Source organism: Schistocerca serialis, chromosome 10 (genome assembly GCF_023864345.2).
Source record: "Schistocerca serialis cubense isolate TAMUIC-IGC-003099 chromosome 10, iqSchSeri2.2, whole genome shotgun sequence".
NCBI classification, from domain to species: domain Eukaryota; kingdom Metazoa; phylum Arthropoda; class Insecta; order Orthoptera; family Acrididae; genus Schistocerca; species Schistocerca serialis.
The window spans coordinates 162,121,630-162,146,139 of NC_064647.1; the positions used below are offsets into that span (position 1 = coordinate 162,121,630).

General features: G+C 44.9%; 1 protein-coding gene across 1 annotated transcript in view; it reads right to left on the reverse strand.

Moving 5' to 3' along the window:
- Positions 1-24,510, reverse strand: part of LOC126425054 (MD-2-related lipid-recognition protein-like) — a 102,988-nt gene that overhangs the window by 53,088 nt on the left and 25,390 nt on the right. The window contains exon 2 of the mRNA XM_050087964.1: positions 4,378-4,515. Within this exon, the coding sequence (XP_049943921.1) occupies positions 4,378-4,515 (138 nt within the window). The remainder of the gene's footprint in view (positions 1-4,377; positions 4,516-24,510) is intronic.

A 24,510-nucleotide genomic window follows, 5' to 3' on the forward strand; every position in this document is an offset into this window, starting at 1 on the left:
GCGTACTGTTGCTCATCACACGGCGAACTGTCGTTTGTGACCGCGAAATGTGTGGGAATCAACGACCCAAGGAAAGCAGTAGTTTCTTTCACGCCCGTTATCCCATCCTCTGAGGCCTCTTCGTGTAGATTCTGAGTGGTGATGTGCCAGAAATATTTTCCTGGGCCACTCCTAAGAAAACCGCGTGATTTCAGTGCTGGGCGTCAAAGTTCAGATATCCATCGTAGAGGCGTCAAAAGAAGGGGTGAAATGTGGGTAAGAGAGAATGTGACGAGGTTCCCATCGCGTGATACGTCCAGAGTGGCGTTGTGAAGAGTTTTGGTAAAATTTGCTGTCGGTGTGACATCATCAACGCAGCTTACACGTCGCGTGGACTACTGCGCTGCGACCCTTTTTCTGTACGTGTCGACTCCTTACTGTCTGGAGTGTCGCCGAGCCAGAACGTGACGGCGCACGGCGCCTCGCTTTTTCATCGTCACAGAGTATTGTTGTTGGCACCTTTGAGCATAATTTAAAATATATGAAGATGGTATCTGTTCTTCCGGACTTGTCCGAAAGAACAGATACCATAGGTGACCGTGCAGCTCTCTAGAATGAAATGATAATTAAATCAAGATCCTAAGCTGCCGACAGGTGTTGATATACATCAACGGGCACAGTTGAAAATGTGTGCCCCGATCGGGACTCGAATCCGGGATCTACTGCTTACATGGCAGCGAGGGCACAGAGGATAGTGCGACTGCAGGGATTTATCCGTTGCACGCTCCCCGTGAGACCCACATTCCCAACTCAATCTCTACACACTACATTCGTAGTGCCCCTGCCCATTACACTCACAAGGGGAGGCCGCCAATTGTGAAATTCAGATTCGATTCATACTGCGCATAATAAAACCTCATGGCCAGAGGTGTAATGTGGCAAAGCACCAAGATGCACTTCTCAGCCGTTGTCGAGAAAATCGACAGTTAAAAGAAACCGTTGCGGTGAAATACTCTCTACGATTAATAATTTTCTACAGCGTCGTGACGCAGCGGTTAGCGCTCGGGTACGTAATCCGAAGGTCGCCGGATCGAATCTCGCGCCATGCAACCCTTTTTTTCAGTATTTGTTTTTTGTAATTCATATATATATATATATATATATATATATATATATATATATATATATATATATAATTCCCGGCAATCAGTTGCAACAATTATGCATATAATGAGTTGTTGAAAGTCGTTTGTCGTGGAAAGACTGGCGACTTCGAACACCATTATGTTTTCCGCAAACAAAGTTGTATTTCACAAATGTTATTAATTGTCTTCATAATGTTAACCACGTACAGTTAACGGAAGACGTAGAAACGGTATTGCGAAACGAATGCATATAGCGTAAGTCAAACGTTCGAATTAGAATAGAGACCCCACGAACACAAATTTGCTGCGGCATGTATGAAATATAAACTCCGTTACTCGCTCGTTACACTTGAAGGACAGATGTTGAATGGGCCGAAACGAGCCGCCGCATAACAGCGTGGTTGCCTGCTAACTTCGAAAGAAGGTAGATGCGGTCCCTAGCACAGCTTATAACATCGTCGAAAATCAGTGTGGACGGGAGAGCTTTGGTACACCCAAACGGAAAAATGGAGGCGGTACAATTGGAGAGCGATCCGCATTCACCAACACGCATAAGCAATTCATTAATATTACAAAAAACTAATAATAAAAAAATTGCATGGCGCGAGATTCGATCCGGCGACCGGATTACGAACCCGAGCACTTACCGCTGCGCCACGAGGCTGTAGAAAATTATTAATCGTAGAGAGTATTTCACCGCAACGGTTTCTTTTAACTGTCGATTTTCTCGACAACGGCTGAGAAGTGCATCTTGGTGCTTTGCCACATTACAACTCTGTCCATGAGCTTTTATTATGCGCAGTATGAATCGAATCTGAATTTCACAATTGGCGGCCTCCCCTTGTCAGTGATTTAATTATCATTTCATTCCAGAGAGTTGCACGGTCACTGATGGTATCTATTATTTCGGACATGTCTGCAAGAACAGATACCATCTTCATATAGTTAAGGCTAATTGGCCATTGACCTTCCTCTGTGCTGGATGCACACGCATTGCCCGAACTCTTACGGGACTCGGTAAGATTGTCTGCTGTGAGTAATGAGTGTAATGGGCAGGGGCACTACGAATGTAATGAGTGGACATTAAGTTGGGAATGTGGGTCTCACGGGGAGCGTGGAAGGAATAAGTCCCTGCAATCGCACTATCCTCTGTGCCCTCGGTGGCTCAGATGGATAGTGCATCTGCCATGTAAGCAGGAGATCCCGGGTTCGAGTCCGGGTCAAGGCACACATTTTTCACCTGTGCGCGTTGCAGTATATCAACGCCTGTCGGCAGATTAGGGTCTTGATTTAATTATCATTTCATAATTTAAAATGTCGCAATGGGAGACTATTACCGGGTTTTGTAAAACTGATCCTTCAATTCCGCTACGCAGTGTAATTCGATGCGATAATATGGAGCGGAGCAGGGCACAGGGTCAACAATGAAGCTTGAACACTGCGTAATCTACTCGTGGAAGGTGTAATACCCTGAAGAGCCAAAGAAATTGGTACACCTGCTTCAAAAATGGTTCAAATCGCTCTGAGCACTATGGGACTTAACATCTGTGGTCATGAGTCCCCTAAAACTTAGAACTACTTAAACCTAACTAACCTAAGTACATCACACACATCCATGCCCGAGGCAGGATTCGAACCTGCGACCGTAGCAGTCGCGCGGTTCCGGACTGAGCGCCTAGAACCGCTAGACCACGGCGGCCGGCCGTACGCTTGCCTAATATCGTATAGGGCCCCCGTGAGCACGCAGAAGTGCCGCAACACGACGTGACATGGACTTGACTAATGTCTGAAGTTGCGCTAGAGAGAACTGACAGCAAGAATCCTTCAGGTTTGTCCATAAATCCGTAAGAGTACGAGGGGGTGGAGATCTCTACTGAACAGCACGTTGCATGGCATGCCAGATATAGTCAATAATGTTCAAGTCCGGGAAGTTTGGTGGCCAGCGGAAGTGTTTAAACTCAGAAGAGTGTTCCTGGAGCTACCCTGTAGCAATTCTGGACGACTGGGGTGTCCTATTGTCCTGCTGGAATTGCCCAAGTCAGTGGGAATTAACACTGGACATGAATGGATGCAGGTCATCAGACAGGATGCTTACGTACTTATCACCTGCCAAAGTCGTATCTAAATGTATCAGGATTCTCATATCGCTCCAACTGCACCCGCTCCACACCATTATAGAGCCTCCACCAGCTTGAACAATCCCCTGCTGACATGCAGGGTCCATGGATTCATGAGACTGTCTCCACACTTGTACACGTCCATCCGCTCGATACAATTTGAAACGAGACTCGCTCGACCAGGCAACATGTTTCCAGTCATTAACAGTCTAATGTCGGTGTTGACGGGGCCAAGGGAGGCGTAAAGCTTTGTGTCGTGCAGTCATCAAGGGTACACGAGTGAGCCTTCGACTCCAAACGCCCATATCGATGATCTTTCGTTGAATTGTTCGCAGGCTAACACTTGTTGATGGCCCAGCATTGAAATATGCAGCAATTTGCGGAAGGGCTGCACTTTTCTCTCGTTAACAATTCTCTTCGGTCGTCGTTGCTCCCGTTCTTGCAGGATCTTTTTCTGGTCCTTGCGATGTTGGAGATCTGATGTTTTACAGGATTCCTGATACTCACGATACACTCGTGAAACGGTCGCACAGGAAAAATCCTCACTTCATCGCTGCCTCAGAGATGCTGTGTCCCATCGCCCGTGCACCGGCTACAACACCATGTTCAAACGCAGTTAAATCTTGATGGCCTGCCAGTAATAACCGATCTAACAACTGCGCATACACCTGGTGTCTTATATAGGCACTGCCAACTGGTTACATATCTCTGTATTTGAATACCTATACCTATATCAGTTTCTTTGGCGCTTCAGTGTATAAGAATTCTGTAAACCATTTGGGAGGACGACGGTTCAAACCGGTGTCCAACTATCCTGATTTAGATTTTTCATGATTTCCCTATATCACTTCAGGCAAATGCCAGGATGGTTCCTTTGAAAGGGAAATGCCGACTTTCTTCCCTATCTTTCCCTAATCCGATGGGACCGATGACTTATTTGGTCCCCTCCCCCCCCCCCCCCCACAAAAAAAATCAACCAAGCAACCAACCATTAGCGAGGTTCCTTTTTACTAGTGAGATACTAATACATAGCAATAACATGCAGTAAATTCCCACTAGTTCAGTGATAAGCCAATGCAGGATACAATGTGGCTGAGTGGTAGAGAAAGGGTCAATGAGTGGTAGTTTGCACTGACCTGGAGTGTAGGTGAAGGAGATGCCGGCGCTGCGGGCCTTGAGCAGCCTGCAGGGTTTGTTCTGGGCCGCCTCCCTGCACGGGGTCACCGTTACCCGGTGGATGCTGCAGTTGCGCGACGTGCCCACGTCATCCAGCCCTGAAACACAACACACGCACACATTCAGCCCGGCAGACAACTCGAATCGAGTGCGCATCGTGTCCATCGTCTTCAGCACTCGTCATTGGCGACGAGCCTGAGTTTGTGATGTAACTGGTAATAAGGGATGACAATTAATGAATTACATGAAAAAAAACCTACATAAGTTATAAACTACGGCATGCACACACTTTATTCAACACATAAACGTCAGTACAGATATTCGGATTTAGGCTATGGCATGTACGATATGGCTGCCATCATTGGTGATAATGTGGCGCAGGCGAATAACGAAATTCTGCATGACCCACTGCAGTGTCAGAACATCGATGCTGTCGATGACCTCCTGAATCGCTGTTTCAGCTTAGCAATGTTTATGGGGTTATTGCTGTACACCTTGTCTTTAATATAGCCCCACAAAAAGGAGTCGCGTGTGTTTAGATCCGGAGAATATGGTGGCCAATCGAGGCCCATGCCAGTGGCCTCTCGGTACCCCAGAGCCAGAATGTGGTCCCAAAGTGCTCCTCCGGAACATCAAACACACTCCTGCTTCGATGGGTCGAGCTCCGTCTTGCATGAACTACATCTGTAACGTCCCCTTAGAAAAATTATCAATGACTATGCTGGTAAACTTCTACGTTATTTGATTTTCAAACAGCTGAGCAAAACTCAACGTACTCAAACAGTTTTCTCTTTACTTATTCTGATCATCACTAAACTGACGCACAATATTTTTAGCGCAATGCAATCTGACTTTCAATAATCCCTACACAAGAATGGCCCTGACTAACAATAACCTACACCTTTCATGTATCACTTACCTCAAAAAAAATCTTCGTTACTCAAAGTACTGCAATACAGCGAGCGCCAATACTGCCAGCTAAATAAAAGATTCTAACTACTGAAGGCACTAACTACTGGTAGGCATAGTTAGCAAATGAAAGAGTTTGATGGAGAACAAACAATGTATTTACCTTAATAGTGTTCAAAAGTCATTTTTTATCAGTTCATGACATCCAGTCTTACAAATTTCGTTTTTCTGACGGACACACGTCCAGATCGTCCGCTCTCAAAACTGCCATCTCTCTCCCCACATCCACCACTGCTGGCGGCTCACCTCCAATTGCGCAACGCTACGTGCTGTTCACATCCAAATGCCCAACACTACACTAGCGAATATTCCAACAATGCCAACCAGCCACAGACTGCACACAGTGTAGCCAGTGATTTTCACACAGAGCGCCACGTGGCGTTACCAACATAAAAACCTAAACAGCCTACTTACACATTTGTCAAAATTAGCGTCACTTCGGATGATGAGGATAAAATCATCTTCCAAAACCTTCACGTACCGTTCGGTAGTCACAGTGCCATCGAGGAATACCACATCGGTTATTCCGTGAGTGGAGACTGCACACCACACAGTCAGCTGTTGAGGCTGAAGAGACTTCTCGATCGCGAAATACGGATTCTCAGTCCCCCAAAGGCGCCAGTTTTGCTTACTGACGCTCCCATGCAAATGAATGTGGGCTTCGTCGCTAAACCAAACCATACTAATTCCCATCGTGCCCCGCGACCAACCGTGCAGTTTGAACGTCCTAACGCAAACCGTTAAGAAGTTATGACGATGTTATATCGCATAGCTCAATAATTGTCACCCTGTAACTACCGAAGCTCCGCAAGCGACTGCAAGACAATGTTACACAACTTACCACTACATTGCTATCCATTAAGACTGCAACATCAGAATGTATACCAAATTACAAATGTATCTAGGGGGATGATTCAAGAAGAAAAAAACTGATTTTGTTTATTACAAAGAGTCAAAGACAGGAACACATTACGCATCTCATTGGATGGAAAAAGGTTCAAAGTTTTAACGTTCGTGCAGAACTATAGTGCGTTTAAAATTAGGCCGGCCGGGTTGGCCGTGCGGTTCTAGGCGCTACAGTCTGGAACCGCACGACCGCTACGGTCGCAGGTTCGAATCCTGCCTCGGGCATGGATGTGTGTGATATCCTTAGGTTAATTAGGTTTCAGTAGTTCTAAGTTCTAGGGGACTGATGACCTCAGTAGTTAAGTCCCATAGTGCTCAGAGCCATTTGAACCATTTTTTTAAAAATTAGTTGCGGCTTTTGACGTTTGGTTGGCCGGAGGGGGACGTGGTGCCGTTGCCAAGCAACACGAACGGCGAGCCGGCTTTCTCTACCACGCCGCCAGCGCTTCAAAAAATGGCTCTGAGCACTATGGGACTCAACTGCTGAGGTCATTAGTCCCCTAGAACTTAGAACTAGTTAAACCTAACTAACCTAAGGACATCACAAACATCCATGCCCGAGGCAGGATTCGAACCTGCGACCGTAGCGGTCTTGCGGTTCCAGACTGCAGCGCCTTTAACCGCACGGCCACTTCCGCCGGCGCAAGCGCTTCAGCTGGTACAGCGCCCCTGTCGTCGTACCATGAATAAAGAGTATCACGTGGTCTCACGCATTAGATGCATCAACGTTCGTCAGCTCTCGTATAGTAATATTTTCTAGAGTTGAATTGTACTGTAGTCGTCAGGTATTGTTAACAACTGTTTTGTGTTGGCGTCGGATTAATAACAACAGTGCAGCACATCTGAATACGGGATTTGCAATAGAAGTGTGGTCCAAGAACACGTTCACCGGCTAGGAAGAACGTCCTGTTGCAAAACGTTCCTCGGAATTCGGCAGTACTAAAGGACAAAACGCCATACACTCTTTTTTTAATGCATAAAGCTCCAACAACAATGCAGTGGAGGAAAGCGGATATTTTGCCCCAGGTACAAAAAAATGTTCCATGAGATAAAGTTGAAGCTGTATAAGACGAAGTTAATGGAACTTGTAGGGCCGTACAAGCCTTAAATTCACGCCATCAGGTCGACTAACTGGCTAACGGTAAAGAAAATAGTTTAATCAGGCTTCCTCCGAAAAAAGAAGCCGCTGTAAATGTTGCACGACAGGACTGATCTTGAGTTGTCAGCCATACCAAGAAAGTACTTAAGGAGACATTAATTCATGAAGGACTGTCGCGAGTTTTGAGAAATACGTAGCTTCTCTTGTTGCCATGTTAAAACCTGCTTTTTTTTTGTCAAAACACAAGAGTTTAGAAATATTCATCTCACTAATATTCTAATTCACTTGAAATTGCGACAGAATCCTGGAATAGTGTAATATTAAACTAACAACTGAGTGCAAGTCAGGTCAATAGTTTATGAACAGTTCATTGTCAGTATAAAAACAAACTCGTAATTTCTTTACTTGTATTGTTACAAAACCCATAGAAGTTCTCGTTTCATCAGCTATCGATGGCCCTGAATAATTACATTCTATCGATGGCCCTCAATTACTACATTATTTCACTGAAAAAACCTGTAGTCGCTTGAATATCGCGGTAGACATGGAATTTTTGCAAATTAATCATATGACAAAACACTCTTGTCTCTGCGCGCTGTCATTTACCAAAATCGTGTTTCGATATCTCAAACCATCTATGACATACGAGGAATTTATGAATATTTCGTTCTAGTATTCACTGACTCACGAATTCATGACGGAGCGCCGTACATAAATTCCATTTTCTCTAGATTGGAAACAGCGACATCCTTCCAAGTTAAAAGAATAGTTCAATATGTTATCTACGTTTAATACGCAGCAACACGTAACCTAACACGCACCAAACACATTCATAACGATACCTATTTTTCTTCGCAAACTATGAATTTCTTGCAGCAGTTTACATACTATCGAAATATCGCAATAACTATTCCCATTAACGAAATGATAGGAGGTTCAGCATGAAGCTGGCTAATTAAACTATAATATGTGCGGGAATGAAAGTTTATTACCGAATAGTTTCTTTAAAATCGTTTAAGGAAGTTCGCTGATCGGCCGAGTTGCTCTGCACACAGTCAAGCGCAGCGCCTCTTCCGCCTGACTTTATACTGCGGTCACGTGCTGATGCGCACAGCACGCTCGAACTACGCTCCCCTCCACTCGCTGCGTAATAAACTGTCAAAAACCGCAACTTGTTTTAGACCCACTATAAACAATACACTCGACATGATCATCATGCGTTGTCCGAGAAACATCGAAACGGTAGTCCGTATCATTCCACACACGGATCAACAGGTCCCTGTTCCTCGAATCGACAGCTTCAACAAATCGATTTTTGATGTTCCTGAGCAACAGTCATAAAGTATTTTTTTAAAGGAACACACCGCCATTTGACTGTTTTATAGTTTATCTAAGTAAAACCCAGGTATCGGCCTTTTATGCCATTTTCAAGAATGATTTTTATGGCCTTAACATACACTACTGGCCATTAAAGTTGCTACATCAAGAAGATAACGTGCTACAGACGCGAAATTTAACCGACAGGAAGAAGATGCTGTGATATGCAAATGATTAGCTTTTCAGAGCTTTCACACAAGGCTGGAGCCAGTAGCGACACCTAGAACGTGCTGACATGAGGATAGTTTCCAACCGATTTCTCATACACAAAGAGAAGTTGACCGGCGTTGCCTAGTGAAACGTTGTTGCGATGCCTCGTGTTGGGATGAGAAACGCGTACCATCACGTTTCCGACTTTGACAAAGGTCGGATTGTAGCATATCGCAATTGCGGTTTATCGTATCGCGACATTGCTGTTCGCGTTGGTCGAGATCCAATGACTATGGGATCGCTGGGTTCAGGAGGGTAATACGGAACGCCGTGCTGGATCCCAACGGCCTCGTATCACTAGCAGTCGAGATGACAGGCATCTTATCCGCATGGCTGTAACGGATCATGCAGCCACGTCTCGATCCCCGAGTCAACAGATGGGGACGTTTGCAAGACAACAACCATCTGCACGAACAGTTCGACGACGTTTGCAGCAACATGGACTATCAGCTCGGAGACCATGGCTTTGGTTACCCTTGACGCTGCATCACAGACAGGAGCGCCTGCGATGGTGTACTCAACGACGAACCTGGGTACACGAATGGCAAAAAGTCATTTTTTCGGATGAATCTAGGTTCTGTTTATAGCATCATGATGGTGGCATCCGTGTTTGGCGACATTGCGGTGAACGCACATTGGAACCGTGTATTCGTCATCGCCATACTGGCGTATTACCCGACGTGATGGTATGGGGTGCCATTGGTTACACGTCTCGGTCACCTCTTGTTCGCATTGACGGCACTTTGAACAGTGGACGTTACATTTCAAATGTGTTACGACCCGTGGCTCTACCCTTCATTCGATCCTTGCAAAACCCTACATTTCAGCAGGATAAGGCACGACCGCATGTTGCAGGCCTGTACGGGCATTTCTGGATACAGAAAATGTTCGACCGCTGCCCTGGCCAGCACATTCTCCAGATCTCTCACTAATTGAAAACGTCTGGTCAACGGTGGCCGAGCAACTGGCTCGTCACAATACGCCAGTCACTACTCTTGATGAACTGTGGTATCGTGTTGAAGCTGCATGAGCAGCTGTACCTGCACACGCCATCCAAGCTCTTTTTGACTCAACGCCCGGGCGTATAAATGCCGTTATTACGGACAGAGGTGGTTGTTCTGTGTACTGTTTCTCAGGACCTATGCATCCAAATTGCGTGAAAAAATAATCACATGTCAGTCCTAGTATAATATATTTTTCCAATGAATACCCGTTTATCATCTGCATTTCTTATTGGTGTAGTAATTTTAATGGCCATTAGTGTATATTGCAGGATACTTAACATGTTGTCAATCTCAAAGTTGGCCATAAATTAAGAAAAATATTGGCTCACCACGAAATGGCAGATGTAAAATCATCAACTTGTACATCTGACATTTCGTGGGGAGCCAGTATTCGACAACATGTCAACTGTACTGCATGTTCTCGGTGAACGTCGAAACTTTCTCGATATCATGATCCGTTAGCGTGATCCAGGGATTCAAAGTTAACGTTCTTACGTACGTAAAATACGAGCGGCATTCAATAAATAATGCAACAATTTTATTTTCTCGGCCAGTTTCGATTTAAAAAATGCGGAATTTGTTGTGGGACGTCGCGGAATTTCCCTCTTCAGTCGCTATAGTTTCATGGAGCTGCGGTACGTAACGGCATTGCACCTACACTTCAAAGTGGTATCTATAACGGAGATGGTTTCCAAGCAGAGAACAGATGTTGAGCTTCTTACCGCAGCTGTACCATAGATTATGAACCATAAATGAAATAGTTAATGCACCTAGTAAATGCCCCCTTCTAACAGCCGTGTACCTCAAGTCTCTAGAGGAACGGAAGGTTCCAAGTGATTGGAAAAGAGTACAGGTAGTTCCAGTTTTCAATAAGTGTTGTCGAGCAGATGCGCAAAACTATAGGCCTATATCTCTGACATCGATCTGTTGTAGTATTTTAGAACATGTTTTTTGCTCGCGTATCATGTCATTTCTGGAAACCCAGAATCTATTCTGTAGGAATCAACATGGATTCCGCAAACAGCGATCGTTTGAGACCCAACTCGCTTTATTTGTTCATGAGACCCAGAAAATATTAGATACAGGCTCCCAGGTAGATGCTATTTTCCTTGACTTCCGGAAGGCGTTCGATACAGTTCCGCACTGTCGCCTGATAAACAAAGTAAGAGCCTACGGAATATCTGGCCAGCTGTGTGGCTGGATTGAAGAGTTTTTAGCAAACAGAACACAGCATTTTGTCCTCAATGGAGAGACGTCTACAGACGTTAAAGTAACCTCTGGCGTGCCACAGGGGAGTGTTATGGGACCATTGCTTTTTACAATATATATAAATGACCTAGTAAATAGTGTCGGAAGTTCCATGCGGCTTTTCGCGGATGATGCTGTAGTATACAGAGAAGTTGCAGCATTAGCCTAGAAAATTGCAGCGAAATGCAGGAAGATCTGCAGCGGATACGCACTTGGTGAAAGGAGTGGCAACTGACCCTTAACATAGACAAATGTAATGTAATGCGAATACATAGAAAGAAGGATCCTTTATTGTATGATTATATGATAGCGGAACAAACACTGGTAGCAGTTACTTTTATAAAATATCTGGGAGTATGCGTGCGGAACGATTTGAAGTGGAATGATTATATAAACTTAATTGTTGGTAAGGCAGGTGCCAGATTGAGATTCATTGGGAGAATCCTTAGAAAATGTAGTCCATCAAAAAAAGAGGTGGCTTACAAAACACTCGTTCGACCTATACTTGAGTATTGCTCATCAGTGTGGGATCCGTACCAGGTCGGGTTGACAGAGGAGATAGAGAAGATCCAAAGAAGAGCGGCCCGTTTCGTCACAGGGTTATTTGGTAAGCGTTTTAGCGTTATAGATATGTTTAGCAAACTCAAGTGGCAGACTCTGCAAGAGAGGCGCTCTGCATCGCGGTGCAGCTTGCTCGCCAGGTTTCGAGAGGGTGCGTTTCTGGATGAGGTATCGAATATATTGCTTCCCCCTACTTATACCTCCCGAGGACATCACGAATGTAAAATTAGAGAGAGTCGAGCGCGCACGGAGGCTTTCCGGCAGTCGTTCTTCCCGCGAACCATACGCGACTGGAACAGAAAAGGGAGGTAATGACAGTGGCACGTAAAGTGCCCTCCGCCACAAACCGTTGGGTGGCTTGCGGAGTATAAATGTAGTTGTTGATGTAAATTCAGAATAGTTAAATTTGAAATATTTAAAAACGAAGACTCAAAACGATATGTAAGCCGTTCGCCATTGGCTGGCGACGATGCCTTGGGCTCTGCAGCGCCCTCTCCCTACCCTATACAACTCATGACTGCCTAACCGTCAGCGTCAGCATCAGTTAACAGTGACTGAGGCCGCCCTACGGCTCAGGCGCCATTGCTGTCATGCAGATGGATAATAGTACATCGGTTTAGAGTATACTTTTGCATCACTGCTTTCTCTATGTAATATAGCACTTTTACTTTTGTTGGTATAGTGCAAACTCTGATGATGGACCGTAAATAAAAGGCCGACGCTGGTCAGAAGTTAACATCGGTTCCGATCAAGACTGTTTTTAAATAGTTTTATGACAATAAAGATCGCTGTTCTCCAGCAATGTTATACGAACTTATCTTAAGTATCTTAATGAACCAACAGAGGAGTAGCATCAAATTTACAAACAAGAGAGAAATGCAAGAAATCAGACGCAGTGAAACGAGCTCGTCAAGAACCTTGGGATACGTTTACAAGCGTAACAGAAGACGATACTCACGGAATGCAAACGATAGCTTATAAGACAATGAAATTGCTAAATCAAACACAAAGATAAGTTGCTCAAATAAATAACATCCAACAATCTAAATGGTTAGATCATTATAAGAACTTGAGGTATGAAGAAACATGCTCTGCAGAGCATATAGAGGATGAAACTGAAACAGGATGCATAGACCATTTATGTATGGATGAATGAATAGAAGCCTTCTACTGCACAAAAAACGGAAACGCTACAGATATGTATGTTATAAACGTTGAACTGCTACGATATGGAGGCGTGCGGAACAATTTGAAGTGGAATGATCATATAAAATTAATTGTTGGTAAGGCGGGTACCAGGTTGAGATTCATTGGGAGAGTGCTTAGAAAATGTAGTCCATCAACAAAGGAGGTGGCTTACAAAACTCTCGTTCGACCTATACTTGAGTATTGCTCATCAGTGTGGGATCCGTACCAGATCGGTTTGACGGAGGAGATAGAGAAGATCCAAAGAAGAGCGGCGCGTTTCGTCACAGGATTATTTGGTAACCATGATAGCGTTACGGAGATGTTTAATAAACTCAAGTGGCAGACTCTGCAAGAGAGGCGCTCTGCATCGCGGTGTAGATTGCTCGCCAGGTTTCGAGAGGGTGCGTTTCTGGATGAGGTATCGAATATATTGCTTCCCCCTACTTATACCTCCCGAGGAGATCACGAATGTAAAATTAGAGAGATTAGAGCGCGCACGGAGGCTTTCAGACAGTCGTTCTTCCCGCGAACCATACGCGACTGGAACAGGAAAGGGAGGTAATGACAGTGGCACGTAAAATGCCCTCCGCCACACACCTTTGGGTGGCTTGCGGAGTATAAATGTAGATGTAGATGTAGACCCTACTACAAAAGAGACTACTACATTTATTTCATATTTGCTGGAGAAAGGAAGCTATTTCACGAAGACTGTCACAAAGGTGATATCACTATTTAGAAAAGAAGTCCGCAACAGATGCGAGAACTGTAGAAGAATCGGTCCACATTCACTTCACTCACACGGGGACGTCCGCTTCTTTTTGACGGGCACACTCAACACGTCGTAACGAATTTGTTGTGCCAGTGGTAAATGGCCTTCCTTACTGGTGGCTTCTTACCGTACTTGGTTCTAAACGTCCGTTGAATAGCTGTAGCACACTTGTTTTTGTCGACCTCTGAGCCGTGCCGCGGCTCGCGTTGCTGCTGTTTGTGGGTTTCCGTCCTCTGTTTGAGGCCAGACTGCATCGTTTAGTTGGCATGGTTGCGGTTGTTTGTCTTCTCGTGTTGACTGGCGCCACTCGGTTAAGCAAGCGTTGCCTGTCCGCTAGTGGCAGCAGCGGCGGTTATCGATATGTAGTAAGTGTGGCCCTGTCTTTGGGGCGACCTCGTTGTTTTTCCGGGTCGTGTGAGTGTGGCAGTTCGGTTGGGGACTCAGGAGGAGCCATCACTGGCGGCGGGCACGGACTGCCGGATCAAAGACCTGTGGTCACGAGGTTGCACGATCTCGTCGTAAACCGGATCCTGCAAGCTTTGAGTGCATTTGGATTCAAGTAGAGAAACCTCCACCATTGCGAGACCTCCCGATTCTCCAGTGGCTTGGGTTCGTGTTGCTGCTCGTAGTGTTGCCGAGGCGAAGAGCAGCGAGTGGAGTGCTTGGGGAAGGCGGATCTGGTTAGCTTTCCTGGAGTTATAATTACTATTTATTGCGTTCAGTTTATTACTATTTGTTAAGTTCAACCAGCGGTATTTTTCCTGCCTCGCGGCCGCTGACGCCCCAGTTACCTGCCCTGGGGGTTAGTGTATGTAACGGCAGTGTATATTTCCTTTCCTTGCCGCTGCTGACCGGTGAGGCGTGTAGTTTTGACAGCTTTCTTGATTGTAGGTTGGTTGGCGATTCGTCTACTCTGGTGGTAGTGATTTCTTTCTCGTTCTGGGCGCTCTAAGTACAGTATTCTGCGGGCAGAGTCCAGCTTTGGCGTATTTCTACATCTTTGCATTTGGTTTATTGGACGTCAGGCAGCCTCTGCAAGATTATCATTAGTCATCCGTTAGACTGCCACTAGTCTGAGTTACCATCTTGTGAAGTGAATGCTGCTCTTGGCTGCCTATCTCACCGCTCGCGAAAGTGTTTTTTTGCCGGACCTACTCAGAGGTCGATTCCTAGTGCACTGTCTGTGACTGGCCCTTGTGTTTTATTATTGTATGTTTCGGAAATTTTTTGTATAATTGCCATTATTGGCGTTACAGCAGGTTTAAATGATTGTGCTACCAAGTTTACCATCATTATGTCTCACCTTATTGGTGATCAGTTGCTTGTCCTTTTAAATTACACTTTTGCTGTTGTATTTGCTGTTTTACTGTATTTTTTTTTTTTTTAATTTTTTATATAATTGCCACTCTTGGCGTTACAGCAGGTTTAAATGATTGTGCTACCAAGTTTATCATCATTTTGTCTCACCCGTTTGGTGATCAGTTGCCTGTCTTTTTAAATTAACCTTTGCTATTGCGCTGCTGTTTTACAGTGTGTTTGTTAAATTTTTTTATAAATGTTGTTCTTGGCGTTAAAGGCTTTCAGCTATGACTGTGGTTACTTGCCTTAAAATTCTAATTGGGATCACATTGGTATGTTTTTAAAAATTTATTTGCTGTGTCTGTATTTTATGCTCATTTGGTAAATTGTAACGCACTGAAAGCACTATTAATTACACAGTTGTTTGTTCTTTCATTAATAACATGTGATATCTTTATTTATTGCTGAGTCTGGAATTACCGTTTTAAAGTAAATGTGTGTAATTGCAAAAGGGAACCAACAGTAACTGATTACGGCCCCGTCCACAATTGTAACCGAATCCTGCGTTCCCTTGACTACCAGGTTTAGAACTCCAACACACACAAAGCTCGCTCCGCACATGAATTCGCCACGTTTGCAACAAGCGCTGACTATCGGCAAATTGCCAAACTACGCAGTGGAAGTATACACGAAAAAAAAAGTTTCAGGGTTTCTCTTCAAAATTACTTATGAATGATATCTGTACAATGTTTGGTTCTTGTGCAATAAATAATTAAAAGTGCTCCCGGACTTTATTACACCCTGTATTTTGTTGACGCCGACCTACAGATGCAGGAACGATCATTATACACTACTGGCCATTAAAATTGCTACACCACGAAGATGACGCGCTACAGACGCAAAATTTAACCGACAGGAAGAAGATGCTGTGATATGCAAATGATTAGCTTTTCAGAGCATTCACACAAGGTTGGCGCCGGTGGCGACACCTACAACGTGCTCACATGAGGAAAGTTTCCAACCGATTTCTCATACACAAACAGCAGTTGACAGGCGTTGGCTGGGGAAACGTTGTTGTGATGCCTCGTGTAAGGAGGAGAAATGCGTACCATCACGATTCCGACTTCGATAAAGGTCGGATTGTAGCCTATCACGATTGCGGTTTATCGTATCGCGACACTGCAGCTCGCGTTGGTCGAGATCCAATGACTGTTAGCAGAATATGAAATCGGTGGGTTCAGGAGGATAATACGGAACGCCGTGCTGGATCCCAACGGCCTCGTATCACTAGCAGTCGAGATGACAGGCATCTTATCCGCATGGCTGTAACGGATCGTGCAGCCACGTCTCGGTCCCGGAGACAACAGATGGGGACGTTTGCATGACAACAACCATCTGCACGAACAGTTAGACGACGTTTGCAGCAGCATGGACTATCAGCTCGGAGACCGTGACTGCAGTTACCCTTGACGCTGCATCACAGACAGGAGCGCCTGCGATGGTGTACTCAACGACGAACCTGAGTGCACGAATGGCAAAACGTCATTTTTTCGGATGAATCCTTGTTCTGTTTACAGCATCATGATGGTTGCAACCGTGTTTGGTGACATCGCGGTGAACGCAAATTGGAAGCGTGTATTCGTCATCGCCATACTGGCGTATCACCCGGCGTGATGGTATGGGGTGCCATTGGTACACGTCTCGGTCACCTGTTGTTCGCATTGACGGCACTTTGAACAGTGGACGTTACAATTCAGATGTGTTACGACCCGTGGCTCTACCCTTCATTCGGTCCCTGCCAAACCCTACATTTCAGCAGGATAATGCACGACCGCATGTTGCAGGTCCTGTACGGGCCTTTCTGGACACAGAAAATGTTCGACTGCTGCCCTGGCCAGCACATTCTCGAGATCTCTCACCAACTGAAAACGTCTGGTCAATGGTGACCGAGCAACTGGCTCGTCACAATACGTCTTCATGAACTGTGGTATCGTGTTGAAGCAGCATGGGCAGCTGTACCTGTACATGCCATCCAAGCTCTGTTTGACTCAATGCCCAGGCGTATTAAGGCCGTTATTACAGCCAGAGGTGGTTGTTCTGGGTACTGATTTCTCAGGATCTATGCACCCAAATTGCGTGAAAATGTAATCACATGTCGGTTCTAGTATAATATGTTTGTCGAATGAATACTCGTTTTATCATCTGCATTTCTTCCTGGTGTAGCAATTTTAATGGCCAGTAGTGTAGTAAAGTAAGGAAACTCAGAGCTCGCACGGAAAGCTATAGGTGTTCGTTTTTTCTGCGCGCTGTTCGAGAGTGGAATAACAGAGAATTACTCTGAAGGTGGTTCGATGAACCCTCTGCCTGGCAATGAAATGTGATTTGCAGAGCAGCCACATAGATTTAGATGTAGTAGCTGTCTTGTTGAAATACTGTGCAACTTCCACATTATCCGACGCGACGCCCGTGAACCAGTGAAGAGAAATCTCAGATGTTTACGTTCCAATGTGAGCGGTTGTGCTTCTACTGTAGCTGCCTCGCAGAGATTGACACGATCGCTGGCATGATGACGTCACGATGACGCAGGTCGAGCAATCAGCTGCCGATAAACTGTTACACGAGGCCACCTTATGAGCAACTAGGATTACTCGAAACCAAGACGGGAGGTAATCGCTGGGAAGCTTGAGTTTTTACCCTAATGTAGCGATTTCTTTGGAAACCAATTTCCGCTTACCTGTTGACATGTAATGTCATATCTTTATCCCAGACCAATGAAAAATAGGTTTTCAGCGTCTGTTGCTTCAGACGAGTGCAGTATCCATAAGACAGATATACCGTCAGCACGATGAAATGAGGTTATCAGTTCCTTCATAATGTAGGAGCGATCACAAAGTCTCCGTTTGAGGACATTGCTGCAATGTATATACAACGTAGCGCGACTCCGATGGCGTATGTAAGCACCGAGATGTAGACAAAGGATTCGTGTGGTATTCAAGTCTTTCCGATGTGAGTGCGATACATCTACATCTACATGGATACTCTGCAAATGACATTTAAGTGCCTGGCAAAGTGTTCATCAAACCACCTTCACAATTCTCTATTATTCCAATCTCGCATAGCTTGCGGAAAGAACGAACATCTATATCTTTCCATATTTCTTTACGTACTACACGAATATGTAATAAAAAAAGGGAGGGTTCCTATTTAAAAAAAACGCAGTTGATATTCATTTGATCTATGGCAGCGCCATCTAGCGGGCCAACCATAGCGCCATCTGGTTTCCCCCTTCAAGCTAGACGAGTTTCGTTCTTTGTAGTTTTTTCGTTTGATGCTTATTTCGTGAGATATTTGGTCCGGTCACTATCAATGGACCACCCTATATATATACAGCGTGTTTCAAAAATGACCGGTATATTTGAAACGGCAATAAAAACTAAACGAGCAGCGATAGAATTACACCGTTTGTTGCAATATGCTTGGGACAACAGTACATTTTCAGGCGGACAAACTTTCGAAATTACAGTAGTTACAATTTTCAACAACAGATGGCGCTGCAAGTGACGTGAAAGAGAGAGAAGACAACGCAGTCTGTGGGTGCGCCATTCTGTACGTCGTCTTTCTGCTGTAAGCGTGTGCTGTTCACAACGTGCAAGTGTGCTGTAGACAACATGGTTTATTCCTTAGAACAGAGGATTTTTCTGGTGTTGGAATTCCACCGCTTCGAACACAGTATTGTTGCAACAAGACGAAGTTTTCAACGGAGGTTTAATGTAACCAAAGGACCGAAAAGCGATACAATAAAGGATCTGTTTGAAAAATTTCAACGGACTGGGAACGTGACGGATGAACGTGCTGGAAAGGTAGGGCGACCGTGTACGGCAACCACAGAGGGCAACGCGCAGCTAGTGCAGCAGGTGATCCAACAGCGGCCTCGGGTTTCCGTTCGCCGTGTTGCAGCTGCGGTCCAAATGACGCCAACGTCCACGTATCGTCTCATGCGCCAGAGTTTACACCTCTATCCATACAAAATTCAAACGCGGTAACCCCTCAGCGCCGCTACCATTGCTGCACGAGAGACATTCGCTAACGATATAGTGCACAGGATTGATGACGGCGATATGCATGTGGGCAGCATTTGGTTTACTGACGAAGCTTATTTTTACCTGGACGGCTTCATCAATAAACAGAACTGGCGCATATGGGGAACCGAAAAGCCCCATGTTGCAGTCCCATCGTCCCTGCATCCTCAAAAAGTACTGGTCTGGGCCGCCATTTCTTCCAAAGGAATCATTGGCCCATTTTTCGGATCCGACACGATTACTGCATCACGCTATCTGGACATTCTCCGTGAATTTGTGGCGGTACAAACTGCCTTAGACGACACTGCGAACTCCTCGTGGTTTATGCAAGATGGTGCCCGGCCACATCGCACGGCCGACGTCTTTAATTTCCTGAATGAATATTTCGATGATCGTGTGATTGCTTTGGGCTATCCGAAACATACAGGAGGCGGCGTGGATTGGCCTCCCTATTCGCCAGACATGAACCCCTGTGACTTCTTTCTGTGGGGACACTTGAAAGACCAGGTGTACCGCCAGAATCCAGAAACAATTGAACAGCTGAAGCAGTACATCTCATCTGCATGTGAAGCCATTCCGCCAGACACGTTGTCAAAGGTTTCGGGTAATTTCATTCAGAGACTACGCCATATTATTGCTACGCATGGTGGATATGTGGAAAATATCGTACTATAGAGTTTCCCAGACCGCAGCGCCATCTGTTGTTGAAAATTGTAACTACTGTAATTTCGAAAGTTTGTCTGCCTGAAAATGTAGTTGTCCCAAGCATATTGCAACAAACGGTGTATTTCTATCGCTGCTCGTTTAGTTTTTATTGCCGTTTCAAATATACCAGTCATTTTTGAAACACCCTGTATATATATATATATATATATATATATATATATATATATATATATATATATATATATAAACTCATATGGGAAGTATTTTATTTTATTTTTTTAAAATATAATCTATACGTGTTGGCAATGTTAAAATTTTTACGTGCATTACTTCAAGATCTAATAAAATCCGTAAAATGGACTACACAAAACTGGAATGTGTTGGTCATGTCCAGAAGAGGATGGGCACCACCAGGTTGAGGAAGTTGAAACAAAGTCTGAGAGGCAAGAAACTTTCTGATGGTAAAACCATAAGAAAGAGGCTGACATGACAGACAAAATGATTGATGAACTGCACCAGCATTATGGGATGGCCATTAGAAATAATACTCAAGGCTTGTTGAAAATGAAGCAGGCAGTATGGGATACTTTCTTCCACAGACTGTCAACTGATGAAAAACCAGTACACCACAATTGTCCTCCTGGACCTGATTCATGGTGCAAATGGTTCAAATGGCTCTAAGCACTATGGGACTTAACATCTGAAGTCATCAGTCCCCTAGACTTAGAATTACGTAAACCTAACTAACCTAAGGACATCACACACATCCATGCCTGAGGCAGGATTCGAACCTGCGACCGTAGCAGCAGCGCGGTTCCGGACTGAAGCGCCTAGAACCACTCGGCCACAGCGGCCGGCGATTCATGGTGCAATTACCGTAACACGCAGTACTCAAACAGTTCATGTAGCCATAAACATTCCGTCTCAGCAGCACTCATGGATGTCATAAAACCTATTTACAGAGACATGGCAAATCCTAAATTACTGAAGAAGTGTCTGCATGGTCAGACTTAAAATCCCAAAGATTCGTTCAATAATGTTACATGGATTCGCTTCCTTCTTGGAATGAAGACACTAAAGTGGAGGTTGGGTTGGATTGTTTGGGGGAAGAGACCAAACTGCGAGCTCATCGGTCTAATTGGATTAGGGAAGGACAAGGAAGGAAGTCGGCCGTGCCCTTTCAAAGGAACCATCCCGGCATTTGCCTGGAGCGATTTAGGGAAATCACGGAAAACCTAAATCAGGATGGCCGGATGCGGGATTGAACCGTCGTCCTCCGGAATGTGAGTCCAGTGTGGGAACCACTGCGCCACCTCGCTCGGTTAAAGTGGAGGGTCAGTGATGTTGTTATTGCTTTTAATGATGGTATATTGGTAGGGTGAAAGTGCTACAGCATATGGGAATTAATCCTGGAGCAAACTGAATCAGAGAACTTGAACGGGTGGACAAGGTTCGCATTAATAAAGCAGAATATGCAGCACAGTTGGCCACTAAGGAGTCCAGAAAGAAGAAAAAACTTGGAAGAAGATCAAGAGGATGATATACAGTATGGAGCAGGGTGATTCTGAGTGACTAAAAATAAAAAATTCAGCATGTATTAAGTGAGTTACAGTCTTTTGAAATTTTAGAAGCTGTTCCTGAAAATTTAGATTTTCTGTTGCATTTTTCTCTAAACACTTCGAGTAGAGTATTCAAATTTTTAGGGAGTAATAACATATATACCCTGAGTCTACTGAACTAAAAGAAGAACATAATGTTATGTATAATTAAAATTATTTAGGATAACTTACAAAAAAGTACACAAAATTTTAACCGTGTAATTAAAAAATTGTATTTCCAAAAGCAGTGGCTGAAATGCAATTATTGTAGTTCAATAGACTCAGAACATACAGTTTAATGTCCTGTAAAAGTTTCATGTAAATGGCTACAGTGGTTCCTGAAATACAGGGAAGCCAAGTCACTAAATTTAACACAGGCGGGATAGGCCGTTCCAACTCCCCTCAATCACGTCTCCTTCTTGGTGTTCCAGTTTTCACAGACATTAGTGTATTACATTTCTAGGTTTTTACCACTTCGCGAGTATCACTCGGTTTCCCCCGCCAGTATTGAAATTACCCCTCAGACTGGGGACAACTGCTCTCTAAATGGGCCCAACAGGAAGACGGGGAACGTTTTACACGCTGTCTGTCGTGCCTTTGACCCGAGTGAATAAAGCCGCAGCGGCGATTAGGACCGCCTGCGTGGCCCTGCGTGGAGGAGCGCAGCACACGGCTATCGCTACGGGGTCAGGGGTCACATCAGCTTGTTTGTCGTCCCTGAGAAGCGCCCATGTTGCAACTTCTGGCCCCGATACGTCACCCCCAACACGCGCCTTATCCCGCGATCCTCACTCGAACCGGCGAAGATCATTCAGAAGACTGACGGAACGACTGCAGTATTTCCCAAAAGGTCTCCAAGAGTTTGGCTCACTGAATCTGAGTACGCGAAAGAACGTGCTCCTCTTCTCTTCAACAAAGACTGAGAGTGAATTTATTCCACAGATGTTTATTACTCCATTCCAGTTGTAAGTAGGCTGCTTAGGTTTTTATGTTGGTAACGCCACGTAGCGCTCTGTATGAAAATCACAGACTGTGCTGTGTACAGTCTGTGGCTGATTTGCAGTGTTGGAATATTTGCTATTGTAGTGTTGGCAGTTGGATGTGAACAGCGCGTAGCGTTGCGCAGTTGGAGGTGAGCTGCCAGCAGTGGTGGATGTCGGGAGAGAGATGGCAGAGTTTTGAGAGCGGACGAACTGGACTTGTGTCCACCAGAAAGAGTAAATTTGTAATACTGTGTATCATGAACTGATATATATATGATGACTTTTGAACATTATTAAGGTAAATACATTGTTTGTTCTCTAGTAAAATCTTTCATTTGCTAACTATGCCTATCAGTAGTTAGTGCCTTCAGTAGCTAGAGTCTTTTATTTAGCCGGCAGTATTGGCGCTCGCTATATTACAGTAGTTCGAGTAACGAAGATTTTTGTGAGGTAAGTGATTCATGAAAGGTATAGGTTATTGTTAGTCAGGGCCATTCTTTTGTAGGGATTATTGAAAGTCAGATTGCGTTGCGCTAAAAATATTGTGTCAGTTTAGTGTTGATCAGAATAAGTAAAGACAGAAATGTCTGAGTACGTTCAGTTCTGCTCAGCAGTTTGAAAATCAAATAACGTAAGAGATTTACCAGCACAATCATTTAAAATTTTCCAAAGGGGATGTTTTACAGTGTGTACACGATCTTTATCAAATTACTTTCCTCCTCCACGAATATTTTTTATATTGTCTCTGCCAATCCTTTAAAACAGGGTGCAGTCCATTATTTCTCAGGTCCTTGAGAATCGCCTCACTTTTCTTGAGCACTGCTTCAGGACTCCCAAAACGAATGCCCAAAAGCTTTTCCTTTAGTGATGGGAATTAAAAAAAAACATAGGGTGCAACATCGGGGCCATAAGCGGGTGTAGTATACAGATAATGTTAAACAGCTAGAAACAGCATGACTTGATATGCGACCTGAGTCCGGGCGTTGTCATGATGAAGTCAGCACCAATTCCGAGAAAGTTGTGGTTGTTTCCTTACAGTGCGTTTGTAGCATTCTGTTGTAACAGTAGCCTGAGGGGAAACTGCATGCTCGTAAACCATTCCATGGCGGTAAAAAAATGTGATCACCATCGCTTCCTCTTCAGATGGAATAACTTTCGCCTGTTTTGGTGTTGGCATTCGCGATTTCCACACTGTGCTGGCTCGTTTTACTTCCGGGTTGTAATGATGCAGCCAGGACTCATCACTGATGATAATTGGCTTCAGAAATGTGTCCCCTCCGTCAGCCAAGACATGCAGCACTTCTCGGCTTGCAGTATGCGAAATGCACAGAGCGTCTACAAAACATAGCATCACTACCGATCTGCCGATACGTGTGTGCTGCCGCCAATAGACATTATACATAAAAACCCCGTCTTTTCGGATATTCAAGATATTGTATTGTATTGCAGCGGAGTGGTCCACAACACCACGACGACTACCGCAGTCCACTTCACCCCTCCGCCGCTCCACACCAAACCACTATTTCAGGGTTATTGTGCGGCCCAGCCCCTGGTGGACGCCCCAGCCCCCCCCCCGCCCCCCCCCCCTCCCCCCCAGGGAACCTCTCATACCAGACGAGTGTAACCCCTATGTTTGCGAGGTAGAGTAGTGGTGGTGTACGCATCGTGGAGAACTTGTTTGCGCAGCAATCGCCGACATAGTGTAGCTGAGGCGGAATTGGGGAACCAGCCGCATTCGCTGAGGCAGATGGAAAACCGCCTAAAAACCGTCCCACGAGTCCGCCGGGCGGATTCATGCCGGGGACCAGGCGCTCCTTTCCAATCCGGAATGCCGTGGGTCAGACCGCACAGCTAACTGGGTGGGCTTTTTCAAGGTATAGGGAACTATCACTGAAGCTACAGAAAAAAAAATCAATCTCAGTCTTTGTTGATGAGCCCTTGTAGCAGCCGTGTGCCACAGGTAGTTGGAGAGCCGAAGATCTCCTACATCTCCGTTTACTCGTATATACCGAAGGACTTCTTAAGGTATGTGGCGGAGGGTACTTCGAGTGCGAGTGTCACTTTCCACTTACGCTGTTCCGGACAAGTGTGATTCACGGGAAGGACGATAGTCCGTAACAGTTGGACCTTTGAAACT